Source organism: Bombus flavifrons, chromosome 2, assembly GCF_040668555.2.
Source record: "Bombus flavifrons isolate JBK064 chromosome 2, iyBomFlav1_principal, whole genome shotgun sequence".
In the NCBI taxonomy this organism is placed as follows: domain Eukaryota; kingdom Metazoa; phylum Arthropoda; class Insecta; order Hymenoptera; family Apidae; genus Bombus; species Bombus flavifrons.
Genome location: NC_138443.1, coordinates 9449483 through 9467994, shown reverse-complemented (window position 1 = coordinate 9467994; position 18512 = coordinate 9449483). Strand labels below are relative to the sequence as shown.

General features: G+C 39.8%; 1 protein-coding gene across 2 annotated transcripts in view; it reads right to left on the bottom strand.

Moving 5' to 3' along the window:
* toy (paired box 6 protein twin of eyeless) overlaps positions 1-14726 on the bottom strand; it is a 41342-nt gene extending 26616 nt beyond the window's left edge. Inside the window, exons 1-3 of one of the 2 annotated variants that reach the window (XM_069131925.1) lie at positions 14451-14726; positions 1608-1860; positions 1198-1378 (exon numbers count right to left, since the gene is read on the bottom strand). In XM_069131925.1, coding sequence (XP_068988026.1) covers positions 1198-1378; positions 1608-1860; positions 14451-14463 — 447 coding nt within the window. In that variant the 5' untranslated portion in view covers positions 14464-14726. The remainder of the gene's footprint in view (positions 1-1197; positions 1379-1607; positions 1861-14450) is intronic. The other variant, XM_069131924.1, reaches the window with a different exon arrangement.
* Positions 14727-18512: the final 3786 nt, after the last annotated feature.

Below are 18512 nucleotides of genomic sequence, written 5' to 3'. Positions count from 1 at the left end.
TCTATGCATTTTCTTTATCTTACTACAAAAGGTTCTTTTGCTTTTACATTTGGGCAAGGAGTTGCAGTTTGTCTGACTATCATAAAAGGAGGTCGCCAATTTGTTCGGAATGTCGCTACCGATATTTTTTAGTATTTAATTAACACGTTGGCTGTCGTGAGCAGCACAACATGACGGAGAATTCACTGCGGATTATCTATCGCGGTAACCAACGTGTTAAATGTTAAATTTGAAATTATGCGAAAGAAGGTTGGGAAACACTGTTTCAGGGGATTGCGGAGAAGACCATGGAATATCGATATTCGCGAGGGTGGAAAGGATGTTTGGAAGACGGACCGAGGATTCTTGGGAAGAAGAGGGGAAACGACTAGCAGGACCAGAGGGTGGACAATACCGAGGCCCGCGTAATGGACCGATTACCCCTCCCAACCGATCGTATTGACGAGACTTTGATTAGGGTCGAGTGGCCAGATCCGACGGGTAAGTACCGACCCGGCTGCGCACCCTGATAAACCGCCACCACCATACAAAGCAACTCCGTGTCTAAGCGAATGAGCATCCCGTTGCTGGATCTCCCCACGCGAACGCTTGGAACGCGACTCCTGCCCCCGGAGTCATTGCGCTTTTCTTTCTCTGCTGGAATTGGCAGCGGTGCACGGTCATTTGCTAATTGCGCGTTGGAATGAGAGTGGAATAAAAGTGGAATGCTGGTGCGTTTGAGAGTACCGATGGAATGACTTTCGATGAAGTTGCCCAAGTGTTTGTACGTGAGTTGGTTCGAAGCCGAGAGTTTTCAGTTTGAAGAGCAAAGGAAAGAAGAATTTGAAGCTTGTTGCCACTGATTGCACTTGTTTATCGGTCATGCCGAGCAAGCGTTTCTCAGATTGATTTGGATTTCTGCGGATACATTGAAGTTATATTTAAAATATCATTTCCAGATTATTTGAGATAGTTCTAGGTTTCTGAATGTTTTGGAATAATCTGTATGTTGAGATAAATACTTGCATGATATTTCTTATTAATTGTTACATGTATTAAGCTAGTTTCATGTAAGACATTTTGTAACAGGTTCCTTAAAAAATTTCGGAAATTTTTTGGACCTGTGACTCCTTTTTAAATCGCGCCTGGCTATGCTTGAAGTGAATCTTAAGATATTTTCAAGCGAAACTACTGTATTCACAAATATTTTGTACTTACGCTTGGAATGTTGTCGTTGTTGCAAACACCTTCCTGCAGCAGTCGATCACGGATCTCCCAGGCGAAAATCGACGGGCATTCTCGTTTGTAATCGGCGATTTTGTTCACCACTGGTGTGGTCGCTACGCGTGGCTTGCTACCACCGATTGCACGTGGTTTGATCGAACCAGTCTCGTAATACCTAAAGAGCAAATCAATTTCTTGAAAAAATAATTAAAATATTTATTCATCTAAGTTATAATAAAGAAAAGGACAATAATAAAATACAAAATAAAAAAGAGTCAGTCTCTTTCAAAATTATAAGATTCCTAGCCAATTCAGAATTACTTTAATCTTTTGACAATCATACGAATGTTATATCAAAGTTTCTCAAAGTCTTTCGTCTTGAACGATGATCCTCCATGACTGACCTGCCGAGGATCTTGGAAACGCATCCATTGCTGACTTGCAGTATGCGCGAGATGTCGCAGGGCCTAGCACCACTGTGGGCCAGTTCGACGATCTTCTGCCTTGTCGAGTCTGGTAATGGTCGGCCGTTGACGTAAACACCGCCAAGCTGGTTAACCCCGCTGTGTCCTGCAGCCGAGCACCCAAATATTGAGTTCTGTCCGACCATAGAACCCCCGCCAATACCCGCACCACCCCCGTGCATCAAGTCCTCCTCTGTGAATCAAAACGCGCGCAATGTGTATTCTGTCACTTAGCCAGAGTGTCTGGTTGGATAAACACCAACCCATATGTATCCACGCGTACGCATCGTCCACGTTCTTATTAGTCTGATTGCACCGCATGCATCGTCATCAACATCGTCGTGGACATACATAGGCGATGACGAACCGCGTGCTACTGATAATCACCACATTGTCGATTCAATTCTCGATATAATGCGGCTACTAACATCATGGATTCAAGATCAGTAATTCGATTTTCCACTGAACGATTAATTCCTTTCATACGACCAAATATCGATGCGTAGCGGATCTTGTTTTTTTGGAAAGAGGAGGGGGAAAGGAATAGAATTAATATTGATAAAAGAGGATTTCTAATAAACGTTTAATACCTGTGATTTGAAAATTAATGTTTTGTTGGTGATTAATATCTTTTTTTTTATCAAATTTGTAAATAGTCGTTCTGTGGAACGGGTTAAAGTGGTTAAAATACAGTAGCGTGCAGAAGTTTTTAGCCAGATAGATTTCTTATATATTTTTATTTAAATTTCCTAAAGAGAGATATGCAATGGTATATAAAAAAGGTAAGAATATATCTCGATTATAAAATGACACAGACAAAAATGCATGTATTCTTCTGCGTGTTATTCCGTAGTTAATGTTTCTGGAGAGGAAGAATCATGGCGCTTGAAACTGCCTGGAAGATACAGTTGGACCGCAGAAGGTTAATCCTCGTACGTGTACTGTTCCAGAATAATATATGGCGTATACGCCATGTGATCGTTAAAATGGAAGGCAGAACTACAAATAACAGTAACGTTGAATTTGTTGTAAATCGTGTAACAATTTGCATAAGATAAACGCAAATATTCGCGACTTTTAATAATTACAATGCCCATAGAACGCGAGTCAATTGTAGACGATGAATATTTGAAAAAAAAAAAAAAAAGGAGCGCCATTGTTAATTCCGTTACGCAACACAGTCGGAACGATTGTAACTGTCTACAATTGCGGAGGTACAATTCCAAACACTAAAGAGTACACTGGCAATATTTGCATTGGTTAATCGATGAAAATAGCCGAAACCACAATTAACTCGTTTTTCGATGACACGCGTTCGTAAAAATCAATAGACTTTTGTTAAATTTAACAAGATAAACGACTGCAAATAATCAGGCCATTCGCGCACGTACCTCGGCGATTTATCAAAATATATTTTCAAAAATAAAACGGTAAAAATGAATTTATAAAAGGACGGATAAAAAGAACAGGAGACAAAGGCTAGCATTGAAGGACGTTAACATTCCCACCACCAAAGAATCTGTATTTAATAATAACTCTGTGCTATTACGGTGAATGCGTGTTTCAATAAACCACCGTTGCGATGAATGCATCAAATCGTGTATACCATTAATAATTTTTTAAAGATATAATTGGGCCTAAAATGAAGGAACGCAGTAGGAATAACATGACAAACGATTGCAAATAATCAGACTATTCACGCGCGGTACTTCCATCATTAAACAAGATGTATTTTCAAAAACAGAATAATAAAACAAAAATAATAAAAAGGAATTTAAAAAAGAGAACGCTGTAAAAGACAAGAAAGAACAACGTTATTTCGCTTTGCCATTACCAGGAAAACGAAACGATTTGAACGAAGCGCCACCCTCGAAGGACGTTAACGTTAACGTTCCCGCCGCCAAAGAATCTACATGGTTTTACAGGGCACGAAGAAACACAACGGGGTGGACGTGCAAAGTGGGCCTTTTGCTCTTTTGTCGCCCACCTTTCTCTAAATTTACGTGCTAACGCCGACAGCGTGCGAAGAATAAGGGCGGAACGAACCTTGCAGCCGTGACTACGGGGTGCACACGGCTGGGCGCAGGGACTACAGCGCGGCTGCCGTACTTGGCATTGCTGCTCGCGCTAAATGCATCTTGCAATTAACGAATTTAATTAATCTCCTGCTTTTGCGCGGCGCAAAACGACAAGAAATAGTTGAAACGCAATTTGAATGGTTTGCCGTGGCGCTGCGGCACCGTATGAAACCACTTTGTGTGTAACGTCGCAGGCACACTACGCGTTCTCATCAGCCTTTCCCCGGCATCACGAGAGGGCCGAAATTCCACGCGTTTCGTGCTTATTTCACGCTCAAAGTGGGCGTGTTTCCGCCTCTACAACTATCTGTCACTTTTCCTTCCTCGAATACCCTGCCGCTTCGCGATATTATATTACTGCAAACACAATGCCGGAAATATCGCGATTTTTTTTTTATTTTTGAAAGAACTGGCAAAAGACGGCTACAAAGGTACTCGTTTGCTGTTCTCTCGTTTTTTATATACATTTTCCTGGTAGAATTGAATTAATGATAAATTTCAAAGGTAAAAGCACGGAACTTGAAGGAAATAAATATTATTTTCGACTAATTTCTGTTAATACCTGCACGAATGCATTGTATATAGTACTTTGTCGTGTGGCGGTACGAATCATTCTTGGCTAAGCATTTAGATAATTTGCAATCGATCGTTCTCTATTTTCTCCACCTAGCTGTTTATCATGATGAAGTTACTAAATTAGACGTTTGATAAAGTACTTAATACCGCTAAATTTAAACTCTTATCATATGCACGCTATCGAAAGTTGTCTTTATATCGAACGTAACTTTCAAAAGTGAAACTCGTCAAAAAACACACACATAATCGTATGGATTCATGAAATAAAATCGCTAAGGCTTAGTTTATTAATCGTTATCTCGGGACCTTATCTGAACGTATGTCTTTAAGGGGCAAGGCAAACAAGAACTTTGCATAAAAAAATGGAGATATGTTAATGGATAATAGGCATTTCTACAGGGTACTTTGATGACAGCACTGAAAGCGATGGTGGACGACTTTGAATGGAGGCGCAATGTCTATTCAATTATGCATGCCGCGTAAAAGAAACGATAACGACATAACGTTAAGACTTTTTTCTTGATCCGATTAAAATGACGGCTATCCTTCGAAAACCCCGCTTCACCTTGCGACCACTCGATGAATATTCATTCGGCAACCACGCGAATACCCACGTATGTAAGTGTATTTACAAACGACACGCACTATTTTTCGATGCGTGTAACGCAAAAATCATGGGAAACATTTCCTGGCACATCACACGCCATATTCTAACATAACACTGGGTCTGAACATTCGTGTCTGTTACCGGCTATCTAATCATACAGAGTTCTTTCATTCAGCGAGAAAGAAGATTATCTCTCGCAAAGGAACACATTCTTCTTTATGCCAGCAAGATGTTGCCATATAAACCGTTACTGTTATGCGATCGGTTCGCGCATCAAACTGCCTTTGCCTCGCACGATAAATAATTTAATGATGGGCACAACGCACGGTCTAAGAAATCCTCTCCAAACCTCCTATAGAAATCTATCTTAGACAATCATCAACATGTTTTTTTCTCCTAACGTCCTCGGAAATACATGTATTGAAAATCACGACCTAGGAAATCGAGCAAAACTCAAGACTGTTCCATCGATATGGCTGCCCGATCCCCTCGCGGGGCCGCTGCTTTTACTGTGATACTTGTGTGTCGTAAAAATAAACGGTTGGGGGCATCGAAATCCCGACGTCGCGTCGCGTCGCCGCGAGAACACGCCGTCGTCTCCGCTTTGTGGGACGACACAAACCCGCCGCTGGTTTTTCACCAGTTTTAATTCATTACAAAGAGGGTGTGACTCGGACGCATACATACACGGCGAAAGAGAAACCGGCTGGAGGAACGCACAAAGTAGAAGGCTTTCTCTCTCCCTCTACTAGCTCCGCTCCTATCCTTTCCTCCTTGTTTCTCTCTCGTCTCGCGCGAGGAGAGCGAATCGTCCGTAGCACAGCGGCACCGACGACCCGTGCACACGCCGTCCGCACACATTCTTTATATATAATTTCGCGTTAATCTACGCGACGACCAGCGCAAAAGCGAGTCATGCCGCAAAGTGAGGCAAAAAGGTTCCACTTGGCTGAGCGTGAAACGGGACACAGATTAAATCCCATCCTGCCGGCGCACGACGTCGCGGCACCCTTCCTCTCCGTCCAACCACCCCCTCTCAGCTACAGCCCCTCCGTCGCCTCCCTACCTTCCGTTCCTCTCACCCTCCCTTCCCTCTCTCTCTCTCTCTCGCCGCGACCGACCTCCCTCGCCAAACAACCCCTAAACCTACCGTTCCTAACGCTACCGCCCTAGACAAGAGGGGTGGGAGGAGTGAAAATTCTGCCATTTCGTTCTGTTTAAGCGTGGAAATACTTGTGTGAGTCTGCTGTTTGTAGCGTATAAATACTGTCTTCGCAACGATTAATACAATTTCCACTCGTTTTGCACCTCGGAATATCTTGTAATAGCGCTTCGTTTGAGTCTATGGAACTTTGATATGTTAAGAGTTGGAGCAAGGAGTTGTAAGATGCAGATAAGATACGCGAGATTGATACGATTTTGCGATGATGACACTATGCGATTTTTTGACGCTATTTGTTTTTTTTAAAGAGTGTTACACGAGTATGTATACATATACACGTATATACGCGATTCAGTTAGCAAGGATAGAAAGCAAATGTACATATAGTGTCAGCACTGTGAAATCAGAAAAATGTTGCATGCCTCGTTTGTGCCGTACCTATCTGTGGAGCAACTTGTATATACTTGTTTCGGTTTTAGCTCTGTTAATCTTGGAATTTTCAAGCGCAACATTATCGTACTAATGTAGTAGTAGATTACATATTTCGGTGATATTTTTTTTTATGATACTTTCGTCAGAAAAAATAAGCTGATTTATAATTCAGTTTTTAGAAGATAAGCAAGCTGAATTAAGTAATTAAAATAGCGCTAATACATGGCAAAAAACTGTATGTGAATTTCAATTCGCACTTCACTCAACTATGCTCTACGATTGAAATACATGTGTATCAGGATAAAATATTAGCTAACCAACATAAATGACTAATAATTAAACCATATCTCAATCGCAAACATACCTCATCTCGTTAGCTCCTTTATCCAAACTATAAATTCTCCTGCTAAAAACGAGCTATATCCAAAAAATAGTCGCGTTATAGAGAGTACACGCAATTCACATTTTACTAGTGCGCGCGTGTACGGGCTAGAACGCAGGGAAAGTAATAACAGTGGCATACAGAAGGCGTTATCTCTCTACCATGCATTCGCCAGTGCTTCAACGATATCTACGTTCCACTTACGACATTCTTTATTTGGACAACAGTTCCTGGCGAAACTAACGCGAGACTAACGATAGCTTGTAAACCGTCGCGTCGTGTAGCTCCGTTTCGCATCTAATAATGTTCACTAACGCTACAGAGAGACTATGGCGAATTAGCAAATTTCCAGCGGGGTAACAGCGGCGAATGTATATATGCACACTCGTAAACAATGCGATACTAAACGATATATTTCTCCGTGAGAAACGGGAAAGTAAGCAGCAAATGGCTGGAAAGAAACACGATTGATCGTTATCCCATAATAGAAACAAAACAGGCCAGCGAACCGGTTAATACGCCACTTCAATTCCCAACGATGACGGGAACTTTACGTCAGGATGCTTGTTTAATGGAACGCAATAATATTACGCGCGTAATTAGCCAGTGCGTTTTCGAGTGGCATCCTTTCGAACGTTAAGAGTTTTCATGACCGGTTCACTCCATGTCGTAGACCGCACAGAGAGTTCGACACGGTGATATTTCCGACATAAAGTGCCGCCATTCTCGTTAAAATCATGTAAACTCCTCGAGCCGACGACCAATCTCTAGAAAAAGTTATCGAGCACTCCGAGATGCTCCGTTCGTTTAATGAATTAGAAGACTCTTGTTCTTGTCAGGTTTCGTTTTATTACGTTCGATATCGCAGTCTGAGTGTTGTTGATATAACCGTCGTCAATGTAGCATTTTAAGCTGAAAATGTTTTAATGATATACCCACACAGTTATATATATACACACGCATATCTTATGCATTCTAAAAGTTAATGTTCAAGTTAGCGATATTACATTGTTCGAATTAAATACTTTTACATAAGGACACAGCAGATAAAGTTTCATAGAGTTCAGTTAGTACTAGAAATAGCACGAGAAATTCAAATAAATTTTGAAGAACTATAAACGAATTTCATTTAGCACAATCCTTTAGCCGCGTACAAATATTTTTAGTTAAACGTTTACACAAACTTTTATATCTCAGTTCCAAAACTAGTGCTTTTCAGCTGGGAGACTCTCTACGCAAATAAAAAACTTGAATGGCAAACCTCGTCTACCCACCATGGCAGAATTCCTATACGATTAACAAGTTTCCGCGTCAACGAAACCTTCAAGATCAGATAACAGAATTTCCCCCTTTTTCCATCGCATTCATGCACCGTGCTAGAAAAGCGTGCTGTTGCCCCGAGAGAATCGCCCTTCCGTGGCTTAATAACGTTCAAAGACGTAACAAGCGGTAATCCCATTAAGCGAAGAGACCGCGGCGCGCGCGAAGAATATCCCGCGTGCGTGCACGTTCCGCTGGAAATACATATTTTCTTTTCATTCATGCATGTCACTGGCGTCAATGACGGAAGAGGAGAATAAGTAGCGCGAGAAAACCGGCGGTATGATGCGTTTTATTTAGTCCAAAAGAGAGGTAACACTCGTTAAACGTTATTATCACGTTGTCGGGATGAAGGATTGAAAGCGTGAGAGGAGAGAAACGAAGAGAAGAGAGGGCTCGCTCTGACAACTTGCTGGAAGCGTTATTCGGGCTAAATCCACGCCACGAGGAAGCAAGAGTTTCATCTGAGCGCGTCCTACCGCGACATCAAAGATGGCGTGCGAAGCATACATACTGTAATGAGTTGAATCGCGGGCAGAGAGAGATGTTCTACCTGTCCTCCTTACTCTAATGGGCTTAAAACGTACTCCATCTCGCTCGAGGTTCCTCCTCTGACGAATTCATTAAGGGCCAGTATTAAGAAGCAGCGTTGAATTAGCGAAAGCAACGCCATCCTAACGGCGTATACTCATTACCACGCGTCTTATTATTAAAGCCGCGAGGCATCGGATCTTCGTCGGTTTTCACCACCAACAGAAACCACGGAAACGCGCGCCCCCGCCCGCCGACATGGCATCGAAGTTAGTAGTCGGGTGATTACACTCGCGCGTTCCTTAATTATAATTGCGAAGTCGCTGGTAATGTAATTGGTATTTAAATGCGCGCCGGGTAATTTAAAGTCGCTGACGTACCTCTGTTTTCCCTTTAGTTGTCCTTTCCCTTTGCTTTTCTTTTCGATTTTGCTCTTGCCAAGTTGTTATATAGTTTGAGAGGCGTTGAAAGGTTCCGTCTTTCTCACCACTTTTAATTATCTATGTATAATGCTAATGGATATTTTGTTCATCAATTGGTTGATTTAAATATTGAAACTGTAAATACGAAGATTATACGTTGCTAAATATATGTATGCAAAAATTATTGAATAATAAATATTAAATATTTAATCCGAAATATATCTTTCAAATTACGTATTTAATATTACAAAATTAACATTAAATACGGAGTTTGTATGATAGGAGGGCTATTCAAAATGATTTTACGTATAATTGTTCTACTAATGAAGAACCACACAAGACAAACTTGATTGTTACTCGTTACAATACAGCTTCAGAACCAACAACGTTGCAGAATTGTTCTTCTCAAAAATTGTTCTCTCAGTCGTCTCAACTCGAAACTCAATTTCTTCGACTCACCATTATCCGACATCAGAAAATAACAAAACAAGTATACAGTACAGTCTGTCTATATAATGTAACAATTACCCAATTTCTTTTCTCTTCAACTAACTTTTCAATCATTCGAATTTTCTAAAATAAAGATACATACTCGAATATGTTACTTTATTTACGTTTATTGACGATGCGTTTACGTCAATTTCAAATTCTTAAATTTCCAAACATTCAAATATTCAATTATCCAAATATTCAAATCGTCGTTTCGTATTGTTAGTACACAACTTTTACACATCCATTCCATTTCTTGGACTTCGACGAATCCAACACTATGCTATTCTACTTAATTACTATATTGTTATACTGATCCCATCTAACTTACTTATGGGAATTAATTAGTTCCTAATTTACTCAGACCGACATTTTATCTTCCTATGCAAACAAAATTCCACTCATAAAGGGTAAAACCAGTCGATTCTTCGCACAATAGGAGAACTGACCAAAGACCCGGAAGGAAAACTGTTCCATCAATGGGGCTGTAGCATAAATTATGAAACTAACAGGAAATCTGGAGATGCATTACGAGCGATATCCTATTGCCTGGGCATGGATAATCCCGCGCCCTCGACATTTATTGCCCCTCGAAAAGCCAGCGCAGGTAATCTCCACAGCTTCGGCTGGCACGCGAGCCGACCGGCACACGAGCGCCCATAACCATTAACAAATCTTGTAACCTAGCACGAAATAAAGTGCTCTCGTGAATCGGCCGTTTGATTCCAATAGCTACGGGGGCTGCTTTTATGGAAGCAAGGAGAGATAGATGAAGGGGAAACACCGAGCCAAAGAACGAAGAGACGATAGAAAATCGTACAAGAAAGGACGGTGGTTGTGTGCATGTTCGTATGTGTATGCGTCCGCGCAAGCTCGTGCCGCAAGGGTATTGTAGTTGTAGGTCTCCTCTCGCGACTCTCTCCGATGCTCGAATGGTGCCCACACCACCACCCGAAGGGGAGAGAACTCTTCTGTGCTCGAACTCGGGTATTATGATCGTGGAACGTAATACGATCCGACCAAACTTCGGATAAACATACACGCCCCTGGTACAAACGGCCTGACCTGAGACCTGCCGCGCGAATCAATTTTAACGGACTGAAACTGAAGGGAATTTACCAGATTGATGCGTGGTTCTAGGTTTCGGGGTGGTGGAGAAACTGTTGTCTGCTTGTAGAAAAAACTACAATTTGGGGGGCGGGGTTTGAAGATTTATTTTAGCTAGGTTGAGTATGGCAAGCTGATTTTTTAGTCCTGCGGTTTTTCTTTTTGATAGTTTGTATAAAATCATAAGAGGGTAGTATATGTCATATCAAGTATTTTTAATCACTGAAGAAGGTGGATGTGGTATAAGAATAACATGAATATTTAAGAAAACCTAATCGAGGAAAGAAATGTAAGTTATCGATAATACAAAAATTGAACATTAAATATACATGTAGATTGTAACTGAAAGTATGCTTGCGCATTTTCGTCGACATTTATAAACAGAAAATACATAGCAATTAAACTTCAATTAAATACACAATCGTATTGTAAACTAAAAAAATATCAAGCAAGATGTGGAATCAGAACTAAAAATCGCGTAAAAAATCAATACAATGGAAAACGATTCGCGCCCTGAAGAACGCACGAATTAATCTGACCAACGTCGTGCACCGATTTGTAGCAAACAGAGGAGAGCAGCACGCACACAAATAGAACGCGAAACGAACGTTCACAAAGGAGAGACAAATTGGCGGTGTAGGCGCTCCGGTTATTAAAGCCAACGCCTGACCCAGCCTGACCCGAAGCAATACACCCCGATTGTGCCGAGTGTTGTAGTCGGATAGGAGGGGAAAGTCGGCTAGCACCGAATCGGCAGAAGCTTTTTAGGTAAAAGGCGCCACCCTTCGAGCGTCGAGTTCTCCGTTGAAGGGGCTGTTGGCCCGACAGAAGCCAAGGAAAGGCGTGTCGGGTTACCGGCTAACCCCGGGGGTAACCGCGAGCCCCACCTAAGCCCATAAGCGTACACGTATTTGCGCACCCCTTCGTATAACTCATTGCGAAGGTCACAAATTTCGCCCCGAAGGCTGCGGTGCGATCCGAACCACCTATGTGATCCTATGGGCCCACCCAGAAACATCGGCCAACCGTTAGCGGAAAGGTAACAAGATGTAAATTGAGACGCGTTTAGAAAGGATACACTGTTAATTAGGGTACTCCATGTTGCATTAAAGTAAAATAATATATAGCAAAGCTTTGCGGTTGCAGGAATGCTTGAGGATCGAGAATTTCTTAACACTAGAACTACCACACCGGTCAAATTGGCTGATTTTACAATTTTATTTTAAAATTCCTACTTTATGTTATATCCTTTCTTCCACAATGATGTAATGACATTCGCAACGATAACTAAAAGAATAATATAATGAATTTTATTTTGTTTTTTGTATATTCACACTCAAAATAATTTTGTATCAAAGCTACTGTACCAATACCAGTCAAAATGACTGGCACTTGTCAAAGTATAAAAGGGTCCTGCTTTTTGTTTATCGAACCCCAATTAGCCAGTTTCCTCGTTTTGTACAACTTCCCACACGTTTTTTAAATTTTCACTGCGTATCATTCAATATGATGATATCAGATATCAGGAAAATTCCGGATCGATCGCTAGATCGCTAGGTGCTAACACTAGAAATACCACACCAATCAAAACGACTGGTTCTACAATTTTATAAATGTGTCAATGATGGATTAATAATACCAAAAATGTACGACATAACATGGAATTCCTTCTGTAAGAAAGTAATAGGTCTATAAATATAAAAATATTCTACTATTACGTATTTTTTAAAGACCAGTCACTTTCACTGGTTTTGGTAGAATAGCTTCGTGTTAACTAACGGTAGTTCTAGTGTTAAGTATTCAGAATTAGCGACAGTTTAGAATATTTATTGTAGCGAGTACGGTTGGACTTGCACAAAGAAATTGGTTGGAATAAACAATACATTTTTGATAAGTTATGATTGGACTAACATCAGAATTACTGGCACCTAATGAATATTAAGTTAACTTCATTGAAAATATTGATTTTTTCTTATGACATATTTTTACACATCCGAGTATCCCATTTTCAATTGCATAAAAATTTGCAACATAACTCAAATACACAAATATCCATCTAATTATACATACTCAACTATTCCATAAGTTAATTGAAATATTAAATCAATATTATATTAAAGTTAATTGAAATATGCATTTTATCATCAAGAGTCTTGTTCATAGCAAGAATTCAGAAATCTGGTATAAAAATAAGAGGACCTATCTAGGTGGTCAAGTAGATCGAAACATCCAGAGAAGAGCTCGTGTTCGTCGGCATTTTGTATCAGAGCAAGGCTCAGAACTGATTCAAGGAACCGGGCCCTCGCGTCCCGGTTGGAGACAACTCGAAATCCATCCCGAAGATACGACCATCGTTCAACCCGACTGTGTATCGATAAAAAAGAAGAAAAGGAAATAAAATATCCCCGTGTCTCGGGTTTCACGGTACACGGTACAAAGTTGACGCTAACGATCGCTGACAATACGAAAGGCGACCGACGCTCGACCGCATTGTAACGGCCTTCTATTAGCACAGTCAACGAGATACAAGAGCCGGATCGTCCAGATACCGCATCTGAATGACAGATAATCGGCCACCTTTCAGTTTTCTGAGTCTCGTGATTTCCACTCTTTTTCTTATTCCTGCACGAAGAAGAACTTGTCTTCTTAACAGGTTTGAGAGACGTTCGTTACTCTTTTTCCTATGGAATTTTATTGTTGTTACTAAATAATATGTCAATAAAACGTCATGTTGATAAAGAAGAAAATAGTAATGTGGTAAAAATAAAAAATTGCTTTGAAATACGTGAAAGCTTGATTAATATAGCTTGTAAGGAAAACCAAATAAAGAGAAGAAAAGGCTAAACTCTCAGTTCATCGAAGCACAGATTACAATCGAACACTTTGGCGTGGGGATGTTGTGCAACAGTAATTCTATCTGTGGTGAATGAGTTTTGTAATATTTATAAATAGACGTGTATAAAATGACAATAGTGCATTTGTAAAACTTTCGTAATTAAAATTTGTTTTGGAACGGTTACGCATTAAAAATTGTTATACCACAGTAAAAGCAATATGTATGCTTTACGATTGACCTTAACTACTTGTCTTATAATATCGACCAGCCCACGCGATAGGAATTACATTTTAAATGTCAAAAACAGTTGTATTGAGTTTTAATTTTAATTTAATAAATTACGCACTTTCAAATGACTGACTCTAGACTCTAATTAATATAATAACCAAAAATCTTGCAAGATAAAGAATCAGCAGTCAATCGCTTATGCTTAATTCACCGCTCACACGCAAAATGACAAAACGAAAAACACAGAATCCAAAGCTAACTCAACTTATAAACCATAAAATTCAATAATCAATCGACGCTAGATACATAATAGATCTCCTTAATTTTGCCCATACTTCAAAAAAATATAATCGACAAATCAATAATAATATATAATATTATATAATGTGTAGTATGCATACACATATAATAACAATTGATCATATTACATATCAATACAATAAATAAATACCAGGTTTACATTTCCCTAATTCTATCCACAATACAAAGGAACATAACCCCGCATAAAAAAAGATGATAAAAAATATCAGGCAAAAAAAAGTTGACAAAAGCCCGAGAACTTTCGGGTCGTGGTGTTTTTAGCCGCGTAAATAAACAAGCTCGTTTGACCAACCTTTGTGTGGCATCTTCCAGAAGGGCGGTTCGGGGGTGGGCGAGCAAGGGTTAGCCACCCCCGCGCCCAACAGGGTTCTTGCCGCGTGCAGCGCCGCCGCCGCCGCTTCCCTGCTCCGCGCTGCCGTAGCACTTGGCGGGTAATCCGAAGCGCTGTCACTTCCGGCGATGCCGCCACCGCCACCGCCGCCTCCGCAAGGACGAAGGTGCAGGTTCAGCCGACCGCCGCCGACCGTTCCACCGCCTCCACCGCCTCCTCCGCCGCCGCCTCCGCCACCGCCGCCACCTCCGGCCACGCTAACACAGTGCTGAAAGGGAGAAATCAACGATTTCTTACGTCTACCATTGATTAATTGCTCGCGGATAAACGTTTGAGAATTGTTGAGAGTAATATTTGAAAGAAGAGACATTTACATCGTGATTAAGAAGTTTTGTATAAGAGTTATTTAAGCCTTTAGAATTTCTGGGGCAGATACTCTACACAGCAATAGGTCATGCGACACTTTGCATGAGATTTATATATCGTGTGTGTGTGTGTTTTCCTTAAGGCGCTAGATTTTCACAGATTTTGTTACATTTTTGTTTAATATTTGAAAATGTGATTGAGAATTTGTATGTAAAATTTATTCAAGAATCTCTTGTATCTTTGGATAAGATATCGTGCGACGCAATATCGTTCATGCAACGCTTTAGATAAAATACGCATAACAAAACATATAAATAAAAGTATGAATGAGTTTTATCGTAGCAGTTGTGCGTTGAGTGATTACAATACATTATTTTACAAAAATGTCCAGCTCTTCTAGTTCTATTTATAAAATTCATATTACATACTATCTAACTGGAGGGTCATTTACAATTATGTTACCAAGATATAGACAATTATGTACGCAAAAGACGCACGAAAGTCATTTAAAGAATAATATTTAAAATTTTGGCAAAGAGAACAGGAAAATCGGATATATATGCAAACCACGCTGAATGAAAAACAGATTAAATTCGATCGACGATAACGTAGTATCAGAAACAAGACTATTATCGAATATCAGTTTATTCGATAGTACAAATCAATAACACAAAAAATTGTTGAATACGGTTATCTGACATTGAAATTTACAACGTGATCGAGAAAAAGCATTCGAAAATAAAATTCGACACTATTGTGTCAGCGGTATAGCTAACACTATACCATATTTTATCTACTTTACTTTCATAAACTTCCATCGAATACTGAAAGCATTTTTACTCTATGTATATTTACGCGTTGTTAATGAGAATTTGTAATAAAGAGGCACTCTATGCACGAACCACTAAAAATGGCAAAAATTACGTGGAAAATAAGAAAAATAACGATCGCGCCGCAATCTTATAGCATCAACGACAACAGGAAGTCACAAGGACATAGAAGGCTAATGCATAAGATTTACAAGCGAGAGCTTGCACGCCGACGTTTCACAGAAACAACCTGGTGTTTATTCATACTAAACGAAGCACATGCTTCCGCCTTCGAGATTCTACTCCAACGTGAGCACGCTGCTTTTCATACATGTTTCTTGTTTCACTTTTTGTTCTAAATAAAGCAAACCAACTTCATTATAGCGTACAATGTTTTTTTGCCACCCATATATATAAGTATATAGTTAAAAAATATATATATATTCAAATTTGAAATACTACAAAATTAACTCCTTATCATACAAAGTTCACGGGGAAAAGCATTATAAGTATATTTTTGTCCATTTTCTAATTTTAATGATACTTTGTGATCAAAGGATTGTAATATGCTATATAATTATATACTTTATAATATACTATAATTTTAGTATAGATTAATTTTTTAAAAGTAAATAAAAGCTAATAAGTTGAAGTGGTGTTAAGTTGAAGTTCAAAAATCCAAAAAATAGAGAGAATCTTGGCAACATGGGATTGATTGACAACGTATGTATAGAATTTTTAAATTCTTTCCCTAAAAAACAGGAAATGTATATCTCTCCCTGTAGCTGTTACATTTATGATTAACTTCCTTTTTAACAAACTTGTTGAATGAAATTTTGCTGATTTCAACAAGAAAACATTTCTTTTTCAAAATTCGCCATAAAATTAACTCGACACAGAATAGTTCTTTTCGAATCTCGAGTAATATCCCGCTTCATGACTTCTCCTATATTTTCAATAGGGAAAAAGCAAACGCTGCGAACCGTGTTTCGCTTAAATTTCGTTTTCACGGAGGCTCACACCGTGGCAGCACGAGTCGACGAATGTCTCGCGTTTTCTACTGACGACTTTCGTTAAAGCTTAATTTCGACTCGAAGCTGACGGTTAAGCGGACCGTTGGAAACACAAGAATTACGTGTCAAGTGGCCCCCGATGGATTAAACGCGGATGGAGAACGTTAACGTTTGAACAGACTTCTTTTTCTTCTCTTTTACGCCAGTAAAAGCCTGATTTTAAACGAGCATTCGCAATTTACCGTCGCCGAGTACAGAAACAGGCAAAGAAGCGTATTTCCTCGGACTGTTCACACTCTTACACTTTAAATAGTCCGATCCGTTGAGATGCTTAGTTTGAATGTGAACACGGACGCGCGAACGCGTGTCGACATCCAGTGAAAAGCTGAAATAATTTCTTAACCTCGCGATGTTTCTCCAACAATGGCGTTGTTAGCCAAGCGGACGAACGTGAAATGTTGGTTATTACAAAACGCCGCTGGAATTTCTGACACTTCTGTCGACGAGACTTTCCGTTGGCATAAATTAATTAAAACCAGGATGTTGCGTACTGATTAAGTAGAAGATGATTGCCGTGCATTGTGCGATTTCAAGGCCTCGGAAGGGTGAGAGTACCGTGTTTGACAATTGTGTCAACGATCATTAAGAGAGGAAAGATATCTTAACAGAAGGAAGTTAATGAGCTAGAGATATTGACAATCAGGAGAAATATACGTTTACTTTTATGTACCTTCATTCATACATTCATTGTTGTATAGAGTGTATCTAACGTAAGAGGTTGTAATAATGATGATACTATAATAAAACATATTGTATCAAAGTAACTTGTAGAATTTTCATTTCTGACCTGAAGATCTAATACGAAAAAAATTGCCGCAGGTATTTCGTGAACTCGTATATTATTAAATTCGTTCGTTAAGGGTTGATAATAATTGGCTATCAATAAACAAATTACTCGAAGCATTCCTGTTGAAGAAAGATAAATGAAATATGCGAAAATAATTTGAACAAATTTGCATTTCTTTTAATCTCACAAATTTATTAACCTAAGCCAAAATCGACATAAACATCACCTACCCTTCCTCCAGTAAATCGTATCAGATTTATAAACTAAAAAATCCACAGTATTCAGGAAACGCAACAAAAATGTCTGGTCGTAAATCTGTCGGATTGATAATCGCGATACATTAAAAGCACACGTGCGAAACATTCGAAGGGAAAAAAAGTCAAATTTCGCCGGGCGACGGGCCGGGGTTTCGCGTAAAGGCAGATCAATGTTTCCGCATGAAACACATCGAGCCGACTATCAAAAATAACCGGCCGATATTGTTGCGAGCGATTTCATAAGCCAACGGTAAATCACGAGAACTCGATTTGATCTCTGTACTTCTGCACGCTCTTTCACGTGCCCTTCCACGCATACAAAACAGCGGCCGCTTCAAAGAACATAATTCAGGGGATTATCGCACGCGCGCGAAACGGGACAAATATTGGCACCGTCAAAACTGGTTCGCCGAAAGCAAATTTCAAAGTGTACCAGAAAATAAATAACGCTGTGGTGAATAATAAACATCGCGGTGTCGACGGTAAATTTTTCCATTTTTCCAAGCTTGATTACGCCGCGCATAAATTTATCGTTCGTCGCTCTCTACCGTTGTTTCGAAATTGCGATCGAAAAGCGGATCAAAAACACACGCGACGCGTTGTATTTTGCGTACGAAAAAAATTTTACTCGTTACAACGTCAGTTGCTATGTTAACATTATTTCTCATTGTTAGATTCTAATTGTTTATTTGAGGTTCTCATTCTCATCATCGATATGTGTTTGTAAGAGA